This window comes from Asparagus officinalis, chromosome 6 (genome assembly GCF_001876935.1).
Source record: "Asparagus officinalis chromosome 6, Aspof.V1, whole genome shotgun sequence".
Lineage (NCBI taxonomy): Eukaryota > Viridiplantae > Streptophyta > Magnoliopsida > Asparagales > Asparagaceae > Asparagus > Asparagus officinalis.
Genome location: NC_033799.1, coordinates 12,467,472 through 12,486,878, shown reverse-complemented (window position 1 = coordinate 12,486,878; position 19,407 = coordinate 12,467,472). Strand labels below are relative to the sequence as shown.

Here is a 19,407-nt window from a genome sequence, read left to right as displayed (position 1 = left end):
CATGTGTTTGTGTTGTTTTTTTCAAAATTTTGATGTCCATAGGATCCAATATCTTGATCAAAATCACTCCTAATCAGTTCTAGCATAGAGATAATTTTGTATGTTTACATGTATTCTATTTATAATGGTTTCTTTGCACGAAGTTGCATCAATGAGGCTACAATATGCCTATATTTTATATGATGAGTAGTTATGTAAGGACCAATTGTTCGTCATAACGGTGATATTGAGGATGATGTGGTTCGTTGAATCAAATCTTCATAATTAAAATGGAGCGCTTTCAATCCTAATGTGTCTGTACATTACCTATGAGATTGGAGAAAAAAATTCCACAAGACAGTTGGAAGACCAACTATGTTACTATGTTTTATAGCTCAAAATGTTTGGCAATTAAAAAACATGTGCAAGAAATTAGTGTAGTATAAATGAGAATGTTATGATGGTCTTGTGGGGAGACACTTAAAGATACAAGACAGTGAGTGCATTCTTCTATTTAGGATAAAATGAGAGAGAATTGATTGAGTAGGTACAATAGAAACGACATAATGTGCTAGTTAGTAGAAGTGATAAGATTATAGTTCATGGGGCAAAGACGACTAGGGGTAGACCTAAAAGAACTTGGTTAGAAGCAATTAAAAAGGATATGTTAATAGTTATCTTATGGGCCTATAATAGTACTGAATGAAAGAGTAGGATTTGTGTAGCCGACCTCAGAATTATAGGTTATAATAGTTATCTTATGGGCCTATAATAGAACTGAATGAAAGAGTAGGATTCGTGTAGGCGACCTCAGAATTATAGGATAAAGGCTTTGTTGTTGTATGAATTGTTATTCCAAATCTGCAGATGTGTTGATTGGAAGGCCTTAAATGACACCATCTCTGGTCAGATCTCTTTCTCACTGGATTAATGTTACTTACGTTTATCATTCCCAGTGTAGATACTGATGACTGGCACATGTAGCATCAAACAGAAACTATAATTATCTTTTCCTTTAGATAACTAAGTTTTCTCAAACAAGGGTATGTATTAACTCTTTGTTGCACTGTATTGTCATAGTTCAATGGTGCAACTGAACAATAAGTAGGATGTTGTTTTTCCAACAGGTGAATGTAGTCCACTTTTCTTGTAGTGAATTTTGACTTTCTGATTCAATTTAGATGGAGAATATCAAGGTTTTGGCTTAGTTCCTTATAATAAAATTGTAGTTCTTTTTAAAAATATGATTCATATCTGTTTTGCATGAAATGAAAACAGTTGCTTGAGAGCTTTGCAAGAAGGAGATGCTGGTGAGTTTTGCACAAACCTTACTGATTCAAAGAAGGTGAGAGCATAACAGCCATTTCTCTCTGCCAATTTGTTTGGTGTTGTATTGACAATTTTCTTCTGACATCTTATGTTCTTTTATTGATTTATTCTTCATGTTGTGTGTGATATTCGATTTAGGAGCTTGTTCTTTCAATATCTAACACAAGCAGGGAGAGTACTGAACATATTTATTCTACTATAGTTAGGCTTCAGGTAATCCATCTGTATAGCCCATTAGTTTTTTAAATATCTGCATATAATCATTAACTACAATGCTTTATCTGATATCCTGCCAAATGCAGATGTTAGACCATCTTGGTATGGCTTGGGACTTACATTGGAAGCCAGTTTTACAAACGGAAGAAAGATCCGATCTACAGCCTCAGAAGAAGTTTCTTGATCCTATTATTCCTACAAAAGTCCAGGTTTTTCTTCTTCCATCTTCATTCAATATGATATACAAATATGATCAACACTTTTAGCAAGTATATGGATCATGTGTAGCCCGAGGAGGACAGGACAGTGTGTAAGAAAGAGAAAAGACTCTAAAAGACTCTTGCTTTGCTTGTTGCTGACAGAAAAGAAGGCTAGAAAAGAAGAAGAATGAAAATGAAACATGAAATGTTAATTTGTAATTTACGTGAAAATAAATTCAGAATCTGGGTTTGTGATTCTTGTGCAAAAGAAGAGGTAGAAAGGAAGAATTCACGGAAAAGAGATAGTCTAGTCTTTATATGATATACACATGGAAATAAGCATGGAATCTACATAAATGGTAAAGAGCATTTAAGTATGAAAGGAGAAATGACTACTTAAATACTCAACTGCAATAGCTTTTTAGAAATCATTCCATTGAGATTTCGAGCCAGCTTCTATTGTAGAACTTAGAGATCTTGGCTGTACGACCTTTTGAGTTAACCTCATAAAATATATTGGCTATTAGTATACCGGTTGGTCTTAATAGATAAAGTTTATAGTTAATACTCCCAAATTGGTCATATATTCTACAACTGGACATGCTGCCTGCTGATAAGACTTGGCAGACAAGCAATTTCCCTTTTGTTGTGATCTTTATTTTGTTACCTCTCATGAGTGAAAGATACAAAATTTGGCTCGTTTTGGCGACAATTCAGAGACTGCATCTTATATATGGTGTTTATAACTTGATTTGCTTCAAAAATTATCGGAAGTCCTTTTCATTGCTTTCAATTGATAGCCTTTCATAAATATGCTCCACTATTCCATGAAGGCTGTCTGTTCTCACCTCTTAAGATCTACTAGTTGTCCTTTTTCAGTAGCTGTGGAAAAGAATATTGGTTTTACGTTGTTATGCTCTGTTAGATTCGTAGTTTGTTATCATAATCCTCACATGGGGACGAAAATTTTTAATATTGCATATAAATTTTATGCCACGTCATATAAATTGTATGCTCCTATAGCTTATCTAATTATTATGGATGCAGATGGAGTCATTGGATGCAGTTTGGAGCTGCATTTTAAGACAGGCACAACTACATATGAATTTGTTGGAACCTTTCATTGCATTCAGGCGTGTTATGCTTCAAATTTTAGGATGCAAGGAATCGATGGCGGAACATTTGCTGCAGTCTGCTTCCACCCTTCGCAAGGTTGCCATCTTGCTTAATTTCAGAGCTAGTGGATTCTTATGAGGATTCTTATGAAGGATCTTCCATCTGGTAATATTTTTGTATTTGGGCTTCAGGGTTCCAGGTTTTCTCTAGCAACTGCTGCTTTGCATGAGCTTAAGCAACTCTTATGTCAACCGGAATTGCAGACTTCACATGTTTATTTCCTTGGAAGGGTAAATATGATAACTGTTAACTTTCGTAATGTTATGTTCCATATTTATTCAGTCGTACTTAAAAGTAATATTGAATCGTTTAATGATTTCTTGGTTTTTTGATCTGTAACAACATAGTTGTGAACTTTACATATGCATATCTGTACTTCTCACAATTCTATCATATTGGATCTTTGATTAACTTGTATTTTTTATTTACAATAAGCATTCAATAATAGAATTAATTATGAGGAAAATTCCTGAGTGTCTCAATAAGTGCCTAAAAATTTATGTGTTTCGTTAAATTGCTCTTAGTTTCTCTAAATGCCTAGGAGTAATCATGTACAATGTCTATTCTTCTTTGTGATATTTGCAGCTTGAAGAAGCTAAAGTGTTACGAGCTCAAGGTCAGCATGAGATGGCTATTAGTCTCGCAAGATATATCTTATCAAATTATCAGATGAGAGAATTAGCGTCTAGTGTATATCGTTTGGTTGGGAAGTGGCTAGCAGAAACTTGTTCTAGCAAGTAATAGTTACTTACCTGCTCTGCTTTCGTATAACGAAATATTCTGTAACATAAAACAATAGTGTTGACTGTCTAATTGTGTCTTTTTTAACTATGTAGCTCAAGAACTATATTAGAGCAATACCTTAAACATTCTGTTGAACTTATCGAGTCAAACAAGAGTAGAGATAGAACATGTATGTCAAGACAATGTCAAACTTACTTCCAGCTTGCACACTACACGGATGGTTTGTTTAAAAGCTATGAAGAAAGACTTGCGTCTAACGAATGGCAAGCAGCTATGCGGTTGAGGAAGCACAAGGTATTGCAGGAGTCCTTATTAATTTATAATTTCAATTTCTATTCTCTCTTCTCAGACCATTCTTAATGATTATTTTTTGCAGACAAAAGAGCTTGATGCACTGATCAGAAGACTGAAGGGTTCCACAAAGGCAAGTGTTATAGAAAGCTCTTTTGCATTTATTTTTCTGTAAACTATCATTAATGTTAGTGTATTGGTGCTTGTCAGTGATAATTTTTACTCTGGGAAATAAGATATCCTACTGAAGATGGAAATCAAATGCTCATTGTTATTTAATTTTATTAAAAGTGTGGGATTTGCAGGGAGATAAGACAGATTACTCAATAAAAATACAAGAGCTACAAAAACAGCTTACCATGGACAGAGAAGAGGCTGAAAAATTGGAGGTATTCTATTATATTTGTGGATTTGTGCTTCATTTTTTTGACAAGTTCTAGAAACGTGTTTTCAACTAAATGTTCCTGTAATTCTGCGTCTCATGCAAATAAGATTGCACTGTTTATAAATAAAAAAAGATTGCATTGCTTATCTTGCAGTGCTTTTAGTTCATAGAGTTTCTGCAGGCCTTCCTGCTTATGCAGCATGTTCCACCGCTGAAGTCATTTCAATTCAGGATATCAATATTCAGACATTTAGTAGCATATTCCTCTCTAAGGATTATTGGCACATTCAATGTCTAGTTGATTAAGTTGTAGCGCTACTTATGAGCCTACCTTCAACTGCATGTCAAGTCAAAGCATCAAACTTAGTGACTTAGTCATTGTTTAAGAAATTTTGTAAATTAACATGAACAGAACATAATCAACTAGCATATACTAAACTATTTTTTTGGGCGTTCATAGTTAATATGCTAGTAACATAATTCTGTGAAAAAATTCATTGGAACTCAAGGACTTATCCAAGCCCAAATAATTTACAGCATTTGGGATTTGTATTAGAAGTAAGGGATATTTCTCTACTTGTTTAACTTTCATGACAGAAAGAATTTAGGTATTGTTGAGAAACTTAAGTTAAAGATCTCACTTACAGAAAATAATGGGTGTTCATTTCTAGTCTATGCAAACACTTCTGCTTATGAGATATGTAAGAGGAAATGTAGCACATGATATTTACATGTAATTAGATAAGAACAATCTCATATAGCTATATGAAGCCCTTTGGCTAGTAATTACAATTTCAATATCATTATTTTAAAAAGCCTCTGCCTAGCCCGTCTAGGTGTACGCCTAGGCCGCCTAACTAGCGCCTAGCGGCTGGGCAGTACCTAGGCTGCCCACCTAGATTTTGGGAGTATTTAGGGGAATATTGTCTGCTTACGTAGACTGCACACTTTAGGCTTTGATCATGATTTTCTGTGTTGCAGCCTCCACGTCCTCCAAACACCTTTAACCTCCAAATATGAACACCTCCACTCTCTCCTTCGGCCTTCAGCAAAACCTTGACCACCACTTAAATGAAGAAAAAAATCCGCCTAGCAACCATTTCGGCACCTAAGCTTTCTATAACATTGACATTTACTATCAATTATAAAATATAAAAGAAAAACCTCCTAGGTGTCGGGTCCAACGCCTAGGCCTCCTAGCACTTTCTATAACATTGTTAGTTATTATTTTGGCTATTTAGTATTTAAGTATGCATGGTTTATTGTGGATCTATGATTGCTATCTTTTTTTTTACAAATTTATATGAATTTAATACATATTTTTATCAATTATTATAATTAAATAATTTAAAAAATAGCCAAACGCCTAAGCGTCTAGGCGATGGCTCAAACGCCTAGTCCGTCTAGCGCCTTCTGTAACATTATTCAATATTTAATGTGATCCAGCCTGTTAATATCGCTATTGATTACGTTGTCTGGTACTATGCTATAAGGCATGCAGTATATGAATGATGGTTGGAAATGCTGAATTCAATCTTTTTTAGGCCATGACAGTCAAAGATTAACATGTAACTAGATTCACTCTGTTAATCTATCATTACCAATTGCATAGTCTAGTAGTGTATACTAGGAAATTCAATTTAAGCTATTTTTTATTTTTTTTATCCGTATCCCACATCAGAAGTATAGCATTAAAGCATATCTTGTGTTTAGTTAATGGTCTCATATGCATAGCATTAGTTTCATCAGGGACAAACTCAATATAATCTAGATGGTTGGGAAGTGATGAATTCAATATAAGCTAAATGGTTGGGAAGTGATGAATTCAAGCTTTCTTAGGTCATGCTGAGCAAGATGCCAAGTCAACACAACTGTGAGTGCTTTGTTTGATGAAAGGTCTCAAATTATAATAACTAATTAATTGACCTTCATCTTGTAGTTACTCATTTTGTATAAAACTATAGATATTCATTTTGGAAAGACACCAGTAAGGTCCTTATAGTTATACGTTCTCCCTCATTTGCTGTGTTTCTTATCACATGTTCATCTAGTGTTCGTACAGGTTTATGTAATACCCTTGCTCATCCTAGTTTTCTTTGGACTTGTTACTGTTCACAGCATGTGCTACACTAATCTTTGTCCTCAAAGATCTTGATAAATTTGAAAATTTATATTTGGGCAACCTTATGGAAGGCACATCTTATATGTTCTTTTGTTTTTTAAACAAAGCAATTCATTCTATGGACTTTCTTTATTGAAAGCTCAACTTTTTTGGACAAACAGAAATTGCATCCGGTTAGAGGAGATAAACTACCACCAAATATTTTCATGGTCAAAGTATCAGGCCATTGACACATTCAGTTCAACATTATATTACCCTTCTGCGTTTCTCATTCTCACAGTTACACAATGGGTTTGAACCGTGAAAATTAGGGCTAACTGATAATCATGCCTTTGGATGTCATAATTGATATTGCATCTCTTCCTTGCAAGGCTTCAGGAACGCTTCAGCACAATGTTTTAGCTACCTTTGTAAACATCGATTGCCAAGTAGATTTTGTTAAGAAAGTCTTTGATGAAGTGTTAATTCTTTACTTTTTGACATGATTTCGACATGTATTTCTTAACATCAAACTCTTCAACATATTAGGATGACAGAGACAGCTTCCTCAGTCTCGCATTGGAGGGATACGAGCATTGTCTTGTCATAGGTGGCAAATACGACCTAAGGGTGGTAAATGTTTATTTTCAGCGATTCATGATCTGTTGTACAGAGTTTCCAATCTTCTGCTATATAACTACAAATACTTGATGGTAATACTTGTATTCACATATTGTACACTTCACCTTTTGACTAAATGCAAGGATGGGATACAACAAAATAAGTTGAGAAGCGAATTACTTTCATTCATCATTTTCTGATAGAACTTTAAGAGAATTTTAACTTTAATTTAGTGGATAAATGAGAATGATAAAATGTGTCGTATTCTTTCAAGGTGAAATACTTTCAACATATATGGTATGAACAATGTCCAGTTGCAAGTTTCAAGAATAATATTGCTTTATTTAGTGTAATAGTTGATTATCCAAGTTTATGGACTGAACTTATCTTAGCAGAAACATAACCCATCATTTGATGTTAAACCAAACACTGATATTAAGAAAGCTGGTCTTACCCGTTCTGAGTTCTTTTTAACACCTAGTGAACATGGGGACATCCAACGAACTGATTTTTATTTATTTATTTATAATTATCAGCTTCTATTTATAATTTATTCAATACAAAAATGTACTGGCTATATATAGTTAAAGGAATGCTGACCATGTATTGATCTTAAAAGGAACTATTGTGGAGATTACAGCACCCCTGAAAGTAGCAAACAAAACTATGTATACATATGAAAGAAGAACCTATTAAAAAAATTAGAATATGTCAATCTAACAAGTTAACTAGTTTCAAGTGGCAGACTAACAGATGCTGTCCCAGAAATATATCGCTGCTTTGGAATAACTACATTGTTGGACCAGAGATTTTCAAAACTCATAATATATGGTATCATCAAGGGTGAGGGGCTCACTAAAGAAATTTATCATGATTGCATGCCTTTTCTTAGTAGGACACTCCTCTAGTGAATATCCTTCAGCTTTCATGGTACTTATACATAGAATACTTGCAATCCTCCATAACTTTCCTCGCCAGGATGTTTAAACTCTTTCCTGCCAAGTTCTTTGTGACAGTTAAGATGTATGTATGTCTGTTTGGAGGAGTGTGCTTTTGAAATGTGAATGGGTAGATTATTCTTTTGATTTAGCTTTAGCATGTCTGGACTCAACCCATATACTAATGGATCTCTGTTAATTCAGATTGACACTGCTATCTTTAATGATATTTTCTATATTGACTATTGTGCACAAGCAAGTTAGCACAAAGATGTCAATGGTCATATAGATGATGTTAAAGGTCAAATATGATGCTGCCAACTAGTTGGCAACTTGGCATATAGAGCAAACAAAGCCACCTGTTTAAGGGGTAGCGATGTGAGTCATATGACATGTTCAGAAGATATGGTATCCACATAATTAGCGAAGAAATGAAAGAACATAATAAAATTAGTAATCGAAGTTAGCATAATTAGAAACAACAAAAAATAGAAATATCTCGAGATTTACCACGTTCTTGTATGAAATAGATGTAAGCACTTCTAGCCGTAATATAAGCAGGGTATGTAAGGCACTTATTATGCTTATTGAATTGACATGCACGTTCTTACTTCTTGTTCTCCCTTTACTGAAGAATCTTCTTATTATTAGATTTAGCTGAAAGATTAACACAAGGAAATAATAACAGAAGTTTTAAATTCATATGCCAACTTACATCACATATTTTATGTTGATACAATGAATAAAGTTTCAATCTGAAGTTGAATATTCTCAACGTGTATAAAATAGGGAACCATGTTGAGAGAACCACAGTCAATATGTGGAAGTTCCATATCCTTAGATCATGATAATCAAACAGGTGTTAAGAAAAATGAGCCAATTTCTTAGGATTTACAAATTAGAATTTGAAGCTTTCTTGAAAACATTTATTCTTTCTTATTAAAAAGTATCGTTATGTAGAGCATAAGAAATAAGTGCCAATTACGTATCAGAAACATATTGTTCTTTTTTACCATTCAGACATATTCTCTGTTCATGTTACAATATACTACTTGCTTGATGAGTCACTGGTGCAAAAATATATGATGCAGGTATTTCGACTTGTTTCCTTATGGTTCAGCCTCTATACAAGACAAAGCGTGGTAAAGGCAATGCATAGCACAGTGAAGGAGGTGGGGCAACAGCTCTGAGTATTACCCTTTTAACTGAAATTTGGTGTGTTTGTTTGGGCGTGTATGAATTATATATATGGACACATGTGACATGTCTAGAAATGGGAATATATTGCTCCCCGTTCTTACAATTCTAAGTATTCTTGTAATTCCTTTGGCATTCATCCTTGATAACTTTGAGTGTGTGTGTGGGTGCGGGCGTGTGTGCGAGCACGTGCGCAGCGCGCTCGTGTGGATGTGTGGGGTGTGTGTGTGTAGTTTCATTGTTCACCTTGACTTTGTTTTATGTTACTTTTTGATGGTAAGTATATGGTGGGTTTACAGGTTCAGTCATACAAGTTTATACCATTGGTATATCAAATTGCTTCAAGACTTGGTAGTTCAAAAGATGGACAGGGATCAAATAGTTTCCAGGTACTATTTTTTAGTGAAACGTATCCTACATTTGTGAACAAATGTAAGACACTTTTGTTGAATTAAGTTAGTGTGTATTTTGCAGCTTGCATTAGTTTCTCTTTTGAAGAAAATGGCCATTGATCATCCATATCATACTCTGTTTCAGGTATTGAAGACGTGGTACCCAATTTTTTTATCAATTATATCATTGATTTAGTTTAGTTCTTATACCCATTTACAAACACTATAAATTATATCCTATTTGTTTTCATTGGGAAATGAATTGCAACTAGTTATATTGATCTCTATAAGCCACACTATGAACCTTGTACAAGAAATAAGTGTAGCAGAAATTATAATGTTACAATCAGTGTTTAAATGTCAGACATGGCGGCTAACATGTCGGATTGGGGCCGTAACCTCCATAATATGGAGCCATATATGTCGAATGACGTTTTGGGGAATATGTCGGGGATATATCGGGTCGAAGCGGATATGTTGGACACAATCTCAGTTTTGAAAAAGCGGCAGATTTCTTTCTTTCTTAATTCTTGGGAAATTTTGGCAGTTAATGGGTTTTGAATTGCAATAAAATTTAACAACTCGACCCAACCCGACCCAATTACTCAATCACAAAAGATCCTCTCTCTCATTTAGGGCTTCATCTTCTCCAGAGCTTCGTCATCACTTTTCGAGTAAGGAAAAACGCCCCCAAATTCAAGACTCTCTTCTCTACCCCCCCCCCCCCCCAACAAGTCTCTCCTTTACAGTTTTTTCTCTCTCTCAGTCTCTCTCAACACTTTCCCTGTCCCTCTCAGTCTCCATCTTTCTCTTCCCCTCTCTCTCTCCCCCTTGGTCTGCCCCTCTCCCTCTCAGTCACTGATTTCAGTCCTTAGGCCTCATCACTTGGATGGTTTCAAGATGTGTGATCGAGAATCAAGTTTCTACAATCGGTTAGTGACACTAAACACCATATGTTATACTTTTTTTGTATATTTAGACTATAGAATTTATTAATTTCTTAGATTGCATTTAGAACATTATATTATACATATTCACACCATCCAATATTGGCAATCCAATATTTGGTACATATCTCCTGTCATATACCTAATTTCTGCTATTCGACATGGATTTTAGTTGTCCAAGAACCCGATATCCGACATCTAAAACATTGGTTGCAATGTCAACTTAAAATTTCCCTGTTAGAGCCTCTTCTTTCTTTCTTTCTTCTTTTTTTTCGTTTTGTTTTGTTATGCACGTAGAGCTGAGGGACTCCAAATTATGTGCATGTAGCTTATAAGGATTTTAAAATGGAACTCTTTTGTTTCTGAATTTAGTACTTTGTAAATGTTGCACTGATAGGTGGCAGACAGATTTGAGAAAGCACAATCTCTGCCATTTTTAAGATAACTTCCTTTGATTTTCTTCAATTAGTATTGATGCTACAGAAGTTTAAAGATGGATGTGACGCATTTAGATAATATGTTTTTGGTTTGCCAAAATCTGTCTTAATGTCTTGAATTCTCAAATTTTGAGTACCACTAAAGTGATTATATACAGTGCATTTAGTGGAAAACAGCCTTCATGCCTTACGGGAGATGGATTCCCTAACAAATCAATCAAAAGCTAGGTGCAATCTTGTCTCGTTGCAAGTCCTGCTCCTTGGGTTAGAATGAAAAAGACTGCTGATGATGTTCATTCAAAGGACAAGCTTTATTTAAAATTCTAATGATGGGAAGTTTAGTGCATAATGTGTCTAAATGCATTAGTCTTCATACCCCAGAGCAATCTCAATGAATATCTAAGTCCGAACTGTATGGTATAACTTTGTTGGGTTTGGCGTGCTTCATGTGTGTTCAGAGCAAACAAATCCCCATGAACAACAATAAATATAAGAGTAAAACACAGACGTTAAATCCATGCAGACTTATTTGGTTTATCAGAGCAGACAATATCCAGAAAAGGAGGGGAGAGAACTAATAAACTTCGATGCCTGCAGATTACTACTTTATCTTCTTCTCTCTTGATATCTGACTTTAAGTTTTTCAACCAGATATGACAGAAGAATATATGAGTGAAATATCTCCACTTTCTAAACAGAGCACACTAGTTCCTAGTCACAACAGCCCCTTTGAAATAATAGTATAACTACATCATTACCATCTTTACTTATGAACCTGAACCAATACTTGACATGCAGTGAACCCGGTTTTGTTTGCCCAACTTTCATGTCGACCAACAGGCCAGAAGAAGATCTTGGAACTAATTGACTTTGCTAATTTAATTCCATGCTTTACTACATACTTCTTGTAGATGACACATGGTTGTCTCTCTGCTGCTATTTGCTATGCACTGGTTCACATACTTGCATGAATATTCACTGAAAAGTCCCGTGAAAAATCATCTTGCCAGTTATCTGGTTAGTGATCACTATGATCCCTTACAAGATCTCACTTCCAATAAGCAAACTGCCGTATGTAGTTCAGCAGACTTTTCATTCTTCAAGAATGTCCAAGTTAAATATAGGTACTTGTAAATGTTCATTTGTTGAATGTAAATAGACATGTGCCCAAGTAGTACAATTTGAGCTTACTGATACCTCTTTGTTGATCAGGAATATGTGTGTTTGTATTTGTCTATTTTCTCCTCTTGTAGTTTCTTATTAGCAGTGGTATTTCCTTGCTAGCTTTTAGCTCTTGCAAATGGTGATCGCATCAAAGATAAGCAGAGAAGTAGAAATTCGTTCATTGTCGACATGGACAAGAAACTTGCTGCAGAGAATCTTCTGAATGAGTTATCAGCCCATCATGGTGCAATATTGCGGCAGGTACTCCAATCATTATCTTGTTCATTCAATTTAATCATTTATGGTTATGTTTTTTATTTTTATTTTTCCATTTCTTCTGTTTTCTTTATTGTCTCTTTTCTAATATTTGGTTGTTGGCGTAATGATATTGCTTGCCTTGTAGATGAAACAAATGGTTGAGATATATATAAAGCTTGCCGAGCTAGAGACGAAAAAGGAGGTCAATTATTTCTATTCTCTAATGTCAATATACATGCTCTTTTACTCAAACGCGATGCACTCGCTTTACTTTATTCCTGGTTAAATTATGTTATAGCTAATTCTGAGTCTGTGTCAATAATCATGTGAGCAGGAAACTAACAAAAGAATACCACTACCAAGAGATGTCCGCAGTCTTCGACAACTTGAACTTGTAAGAATTCTGTCCAAGTGGAAACTTTCCTGTAAAGAATGGTTAAGGTTGTTAACTTATGCAAGTGAATCATGGTCCAGTCAACTGTTTACTCTTTGACTGAGCCCTAAACACATTGGATGTGAAATATGTAAAGTTTTGTGTTCTTGATTTTATTATATCATTACTTATCCAGTCTTGAGCATGTTTTTTATATGTTGGCTTGATTAGGAAATAGACTCGTCAATAAATAATCCTTCGTGATTGTAACCAGTTATTGTTGTGCGAGTTAAAAATTTCCCGAAAGTTTATGACAACAATTACCCGTTTTTTTTTTTTTGGAATATTTGTGTGCCTTTTCTCATCATTATTGTCCTTTTACCAATTGAAGGATTTTTCCTTATCACACGTTAACTGCAGTGAGTGGTAATACATTAACTGTAATGATTTCATGACAACTTATTTTAATGTACTTATAACATCGTCAGGTACCCGTTGTAACAGCTAATATTCCAGTTGATCACAGCTGCCAATATAAGGAAGGTTCATTTCCACATTTTAGTGGATTAGCAGATTCTGTCATGTATGTAGCTTGCCATACTTTATCATACTTTTATGAGTTAAGAGTTTGAGGGAAGATAACATCTTTAATCAATTGCATTGTTTGTAGGGTGATGAATGGTATAAATGCCCCAAAAGTGATTGAGTGCTTTGGCTCAGATGGTCGTAAATATCGCCAACTAGCTAAATCTGGAAATGATGATCTACGACAAGATGCTGTATGGTTATGAAACTTTTTTCTGTGCATTTTCTAGTATATTGATAGTTCCTCTATCACCATCAAGTCTGTACTTGGGCACTCCAGGTGAAGGGCTTGTTGCATCTTCTGTCACATTACACACTTGATTTGTGACTGCCGACCTCTTACAGTTTCCTAGTGTGACAACTCCACTAAGAAGATTATATGTTTCCCTTTTCTATGTGCACCTTATCACTATGATATGCCCACATTTAGTGCACCACATTGCAACCTACTAGTAGTTCACAGCATGTTTACATCTTTCCCCAAGGAGTCATGAAGTTTTTTCCCCTCTTTTTTCCTTTTCCTTTTCTTTTTTTCCCTTTTTTTAATGTCAATTTGGTACATTCTGGATGCAAAGCATGTCTAGGAGTCTATTCTCTGCAAGACAGTGGTACGATGAAAAGGTAGAAAAATGATACCCTGCACAGTTGAAGTGTTTTATGCTAAATGGGTTGTTTCATCTCCATCCAGATAAGATGAGATTCACCCGTTGAACTTCATTTCAAGCTTTTTTTAATAAGGGAACTCAGATGTCTATATTTACTGATGAAATAATGATGATAATTGTTTTGAGATACAGCAAGATCTTATGCGTGTGAAATAGTCTTTCATTTCTTATTGATAGGCAATTGATTGTAGGTTTCTGCAGGTTATGGAACAGTTCTTTGGTTTAGTAAATACTTTTCTTCAAAATCATCGAGATACTTGGAGAAGGAAACTAGGAATACGCACATATAAGGTATCTTCATCTGTAGTCACATATCATTTATTGGTCTTAATCGGTTAGCTAGTAGACCTTTGTTATGGTTTACTTATAGTGCACATTGAGATGTTAAATTCATGTTTTATTTGTTGTTTCCTTTTTCCCACCATATGCTATCATGGGGCTGTGCTTGTTTTGTATCTTGTCAAGGGATCTTTATGCTTGTTATCTACATGCTAGTTGTATTTGCTGATACTTCGTATAATGCTATCTGTTGCTGAGATGGTTTCTCTATGTTCATCATTATCATATGAACATTCTACAATCAATGGGGTTGTCAAATGACCCTTCCATTCCACCAAAACTCCAAAGTTGTGTTGAGGGTTGTGGGTTATAAGTATAAAGTCTAACATGCACTTGCAGGTTGACCGCCCTTTTCATGAGCCAAACCTGGGCTCAAGTGACAGTATTTTTTTAATCGACATTAAATTCGTGACCAGTAGAACCTTAACCTGTTGCTCTGATGCCGTGCCAAAAGACTCTTTCCACTACACGAAAACTCTGCAAGTTTTGAGAGTTCAGGCCTGTAATTTTAAATTTTCAATTCCAGCCCCAGTTAATCTTGAATTCTTATGTCGAATTGCTATAGTAGGCTCTCTAAAGTTGATTAGTGGCGGCTAATAGGCTTAGAAAACTATATGGCCTAAAAAGGGGGTCTATCTATATTTAACTACTACCATCTCGCTATTATGGGACTAACCTATCTTGTGCTGCCCGGTTGTAGAATAATGAGAACTGTTTGTAAAAGGTACATCAGCTGGAGAATCAAAAAGAAACTTTATCACTGTGAATTGAAGAGTTCATCTGTGTAAGTTCGCTAAACATGAGCCGCGTTCCTTTTGTCAAATATATTGGGGACTTTTTATCCCACTTAAGGAAGGGGCCAAGCTTTCGGCCGTCGAAGTAATAGTACTCTGTAGTCTTTTGAAGCTATCGAGCAGTCAATGGAAGTGGAGGAACCGATCAGGAGCAATCTTAAGATCTGGTTTTATACTTCTATGTTTCATACATGATGAAAGACACTTTTGAGTTTTGACTTGATGCTTTCATACCAAAACAATATTTGTAGAATCAAATTAAGCCACCAAACGTGTCAGAAGCAATAAAGTGGAGGGGAAAGAGATGATTTATTGAGAAGAAAATTGAGGATGTTGTCTTCTTTGTGTGATATCTCAATCTACCAACTAACTTAGGTGCCAGCAGTTGACAACCTAATTCTCCTTTATGCTAAAACAGAACTTTGGATAGAAGAGAACCTTTCTAGAAACCTACAAATCAATCTTACACCCAGGGTTGACTTGACATAACTTGGCAGCAAGGATACCTAGCAAAGTGAAAAGAAACTCCCTAGTTTTCATCTCAAGGAGTGGGTAACAAGTCAAATGACATTCGGTCGTCTTTTCGGGTTTATCTCAGTTATTTGCTTTTTGTATTCAAGTATATTTTGCATGAGAGTACCCTTACTATATAAGACTGCCTGAGTGCCATTTGCATAATTCATATGTAATTTTGACAAACAATTACTCTTTTTCAATAGAATAAACAAAAAAGTTGAAAATTTAAGCAAATAAAGTATGCTTAAGCTTAACTTAATTGCAACATAATTCTCAAGAATCTTTTACCATTATAGATATCATCTAGCTTATTTCTTAAATTTGACTATTGCAAAACCTCTGATTCCTACATTTAAGAACCGAACCTAGCATAATTCTTAAATTTAACTATTGCAAAACCTCTAATTCCTACATTTAAGAACCGAACCTAGTGTAATTCTTAATTTTAACTATTGCAAAACCTCTGAATAAGCCTACCCCTGGTACCCGATAATGAGTGGCGTAGCACACTTCCCTATCCGTCCCGTGAACTGGAACGAATTGGGTTCCATGCAACTCATATTATACAATTACAAATGAATTATTTTTCCTGAAGGAAGTTTTCTCAAAGATGCTTTGTTTCAGTGATTAATTAAGTGTAAAGTGTAAACAGAGAGTTTGCTCTGTGGAATGACTAGGTTATTTTGAACATTAGTACCTTTTAATATAAAAGCTAGGAGCGAGCTTTAGTGCACTAAAGAAGCTCACCAATTTATTTGTCTCATTGAGATTATTTTATTGTTTTCTTATTGAGGACGACTTTGAATTACGAGTTGCAGTTGTTAAATAGGGCTACACTTTTCCTGATTTGTCTTAGTCACTTCAAATAGGTTGTACCATTTACCCCAAGTGCTGGCGTACTTGAATGGGTTGATCGTACTATTCCACTTGGTGAATATCTTTTGGGAAGGTTTGTCATCTCTATTCATACTACTCTGGTTGATGATATTTATATTTTTATTTTTCAATGATGGAGTATTGCTTAAATTTATGTATTTCTATCAATTCAGCTCAAGAAATGGAGGGGCACACGCACGATATGGAATTGGTGACTGGTCATTTCTTCAATGCCGAGAGCACATGGCAAATGTATGTATATCTTGTGTGTAGTGTACACATAACGTGCTTAGATATGTATATCAGAAACAACTCGTGTGTTCAAGGAATTATTTGAAGCATATTGGGATGCTGTAAAATGAAAATCAAGAAGCATCCCTTCATTTGCATTTGTCATAAATGTAACTTACTTGATTGATAGGATTTTTTCTGTAAGGAAGTATATTAGAAAGCTCTAATTTTGTTTTGCGCAAAACCTGTCCAGAGAATATTACAGAAAATTCATCTTTCTTTTGGATAGGAAAAAAACCATTTAGACATAGAACAGAGTTGTTTAATGTCTTACTTCCTTTTCAGCACTCTATTAGTTAAGAAAAAATGCTTGCCTTATTATTCGACAATTGTTGAATCTTTCTATAGGAAAAGGACAAGCGGAAGGCATTTCTAAGAGTTTGTGATAACTTCAGGTCCCATGTTAATTCATAGCTGACTTTGAATTTTTTTTTATTGATGTTTTAGTTGGAATAGTAATTCACTGGTGACAAATTTCAAGCAGGCCAGTAATGCACCATTTCTTCTTGGAGAGATTTTTGCAACCAGCTGATTGGTTTGAGCGCAGACTGTCCTATACTCGAAGCGTGGCAGCTAGTTCAATGGTGAGTATGGATTATAAATCGCTCGCTTGATCAGTAACTTTGTTGTTTGTACTATGAAAGAAATTTCTCAATAATTTTGTGTTAAGTGTGGGATAGCAGCCTCCACCTTCTGAGTATGTCATCAATTGTTAACCGTAAATATCCAAAATAATACTTTTTAAGACGTGCATTGGCTTTAGATATTGAACATTGTAATGTTTCCACTTCAGGTTGGCTACATTGTTGGACTTGGAGATCGCCATTCTATGAACATTCTAATAGATCAGGCTACAGCAGAAGTAGTACACATTGATCTTGGTGTTGCATTTGAACAGGGTCTCATGCTTAAAACACCTGAAAGGGTTCGTGTACTTATGAATCCAAGATTCCCTTGTAAATTTATTTCTTAGATTTCCAAACGCCATATCATTCAAGAGGCTGTATGTTGTTGCAAACCGAACAATTCCCTGAAGTTTCTCTGAAGTTCTCCTTTTTTTTTCCTGGTTGTCTGTGGCAGGTTCCTTTCAGGCTGACAAGAGATGTTATAGATGGCATGGGGATTACTGGAGTGGAGGGTGTTTTTAGAAGATGTTGCGAGGAAACTCTATCTGTCATGAGGACAAATAAGGAAGCACTGCTTACTATTATCGAAGTACTACCAAAGACCATGATCTTTGGGAATAGTTCATCTTCTTGCTTAATTTTCCAGAGAACTGATTGCAATTTGATCTACAGGTCTTCATCCATGATCCTCTCTACAAATGGGCTCTTTCACCTCTAAAAGCCTTGCAGAGGCAAAAGGTATTCCAAAGTTGTTATTTAACTACTTTTTTATTCAAATGGCTCTACTTTATGAAACGGTAGGTAATTTAATGATCTTGTGTGCAACTAAAACACAAAGTTACATTTATATTTAGCTCCTTTTGTTATAGATGAAATACAATGATAGTCTTTCTTTTATTATCTCTGCTGTTTGTAAGGACAACTTTGCTCAAATATCAAGTATGGGAAAATCTTGGACGTAGGAACTATACAGTATGTCAGAAATTGCTTGCTAGTTATGCATGGTTGATAATTAGAGTGCATTCTTGTGCTAGATTGAGTAACAGAAAACACAGCACCTTTGCTACATAACCAAAGCCAGTCTCCCGAATTTTCTCCTGTGTCGGTCTGCAATCCATAAATGCAAATAAGTGCATCAACAAACATCTGGTGGGTCCCATGAATGTTACAATGGCACCAACTAGTTCATGTCCTCTGTGGGTCAATGGACCAAAATTTTGCACCAAAAAACACCCATAAGAAAGGGATTTAACAAAAACACTGAAAACTCTAAGCCTGACTTTTACAAGAAATATGAATTTTATAGGTTATTCAGATATGATTAAAATTTATATTTTATACTATAATCCTTTTTGCATGTATAAGCAAACTATGGTATCAACTCTCTTTTTGTTAAACCTTTCAAACACTAATGTGTCTTTCACTTCTCCCTTAACAATGTTAACTTCGCATATCAACATATGAACCTGAAAATCGTAAGTTTGTACTTTGTAAATATGTCCACCTTAGTCTGCCTTTCTGTATGTATAGAAGTCAAATTATTTTGTACTAGTTAGATTTGAAATAGTAAACTTGTCTTTCATGTGCTTAGTCATTTTGCGAGCGTATTGAATATTATGGTATAGGAGATAGGCCTCCATTTAATATAGGCACCAGAAAGTGCGTACATTTTCATGCTCTTTTTATTAGAATAAATGTTTTTCTTAAAGCAAATTTACTTCTACAAATAGCCAGCTTGCACTACATGCCATAAACTAGTATAGTTAATGACAATTCTACTTCAGGAAACTGATTATGATACAGGCTCAAGTATGGAGGGCTCACAAGATGCGTACGAAGGGAACAAGGATGCAGCACGTGCGACATTGCGAGTCAAGCAGAAGCTAGATGGGTATGAAGATGGTGAAATGAGAAGCGTGCAAGGCCAGGTAATCATATTATGAAAACTCCTAATTTAGTATTTTGAA

General features: G+C 35.1%; 1 protein-coding gene across 1 annotated transcript in view; it reads left to right on the top strand.

Moving 5' to 3' along the window:
* Positions 1-19,407, top strand: part of LOC109845768 (serine/threonine-protein kinase ATM) — a 107,350-nt gene that overhangs the window by 86,244 nt on the left and 1,699 nt on the right. The window contains exons 57-83 of the mRNA XM_020415037.1: positions 1,258-1,324; positions 1,447-1,521; positions 1,611-1,733; positions 2,772-2,936; positions 3,032-3,130; positions 3,486-3,637; positions 3,737-3,938; positions 4,021-4,068; positions 4,241-4,324; positions 6,971-7,054; positions 9,072-9,152; positions 9,477-9,566; positions 9,652-9,714; positions 12,238-12,378; positions 12,521-12,577; positions 12,710-12,769; positions 13,237-13,331; positions 13,419-13,527; positions 14,200-14,289; positions 16,517-16,596; positions 16,697-16,775; positions 17,163-17,209; positions 17,299-17,398; positions 17,608-17,739; positions 17,895-18,029; positions 18,113-18,178; positions 19,225-19,368. Of these exons, the coding sequence (XP_020270626.1) occupies positions 1,258-1,324; positions 1,447-1,521; positions 1,611-1,733; positions 2,772-2,936; positions 3,032-3,130; positions 3,486-3,637; positions 3,737-3,938; positions 4,021-4,068; positions 4,241-4,324; positions 6,971-7,054; positions 9,072-9,152; positions 9,477-9,566; positions 9,652-9,714; positions 12,238-12,378; positions 12,521-12,577; positions 12,710-12,769; positions 13,237-13,331; positions 13,419-13,527; positions 14,200-14,289; positions 16,517-16,596; positions 16,697-16,775; positions 17,163-17,209; positions 17,299-17,398; positions 17,608-17,739; positions 17,895-18,029; positions 18,113-18,178; positions 19,225-19,368 (2,668 nt within the window). The remainder of the gene's footprint in view (positions 1-1,257; positions 1,325-1,446; positions 1,522-1,610; positions 1,734-2,771; positions 2,937-3,031; positions 3,131-3,485; positions 3,638-3,736; positions 3,939-4,020; positions 4,069-4,240; positions 4,325-6,970; positions 7,055-9,071; positions 9,153-9,476; positions 9,567-9,651; positions 9,715-12,237; positions 12,379-12,520; positions 12,578-12,709; positions 12,770-13,236; positions 13,332-13,418; positions 13,528-14,199; positions 14,290-16,516; positions 16,597-16,696; positions 16,776-17,162; positions 17,210-17,298; positions 17,399-17,607; positions 17,740-17,894; positions 18,030-18,112; positions 18,179-19,224; positions 19,369-19,407) is intronic.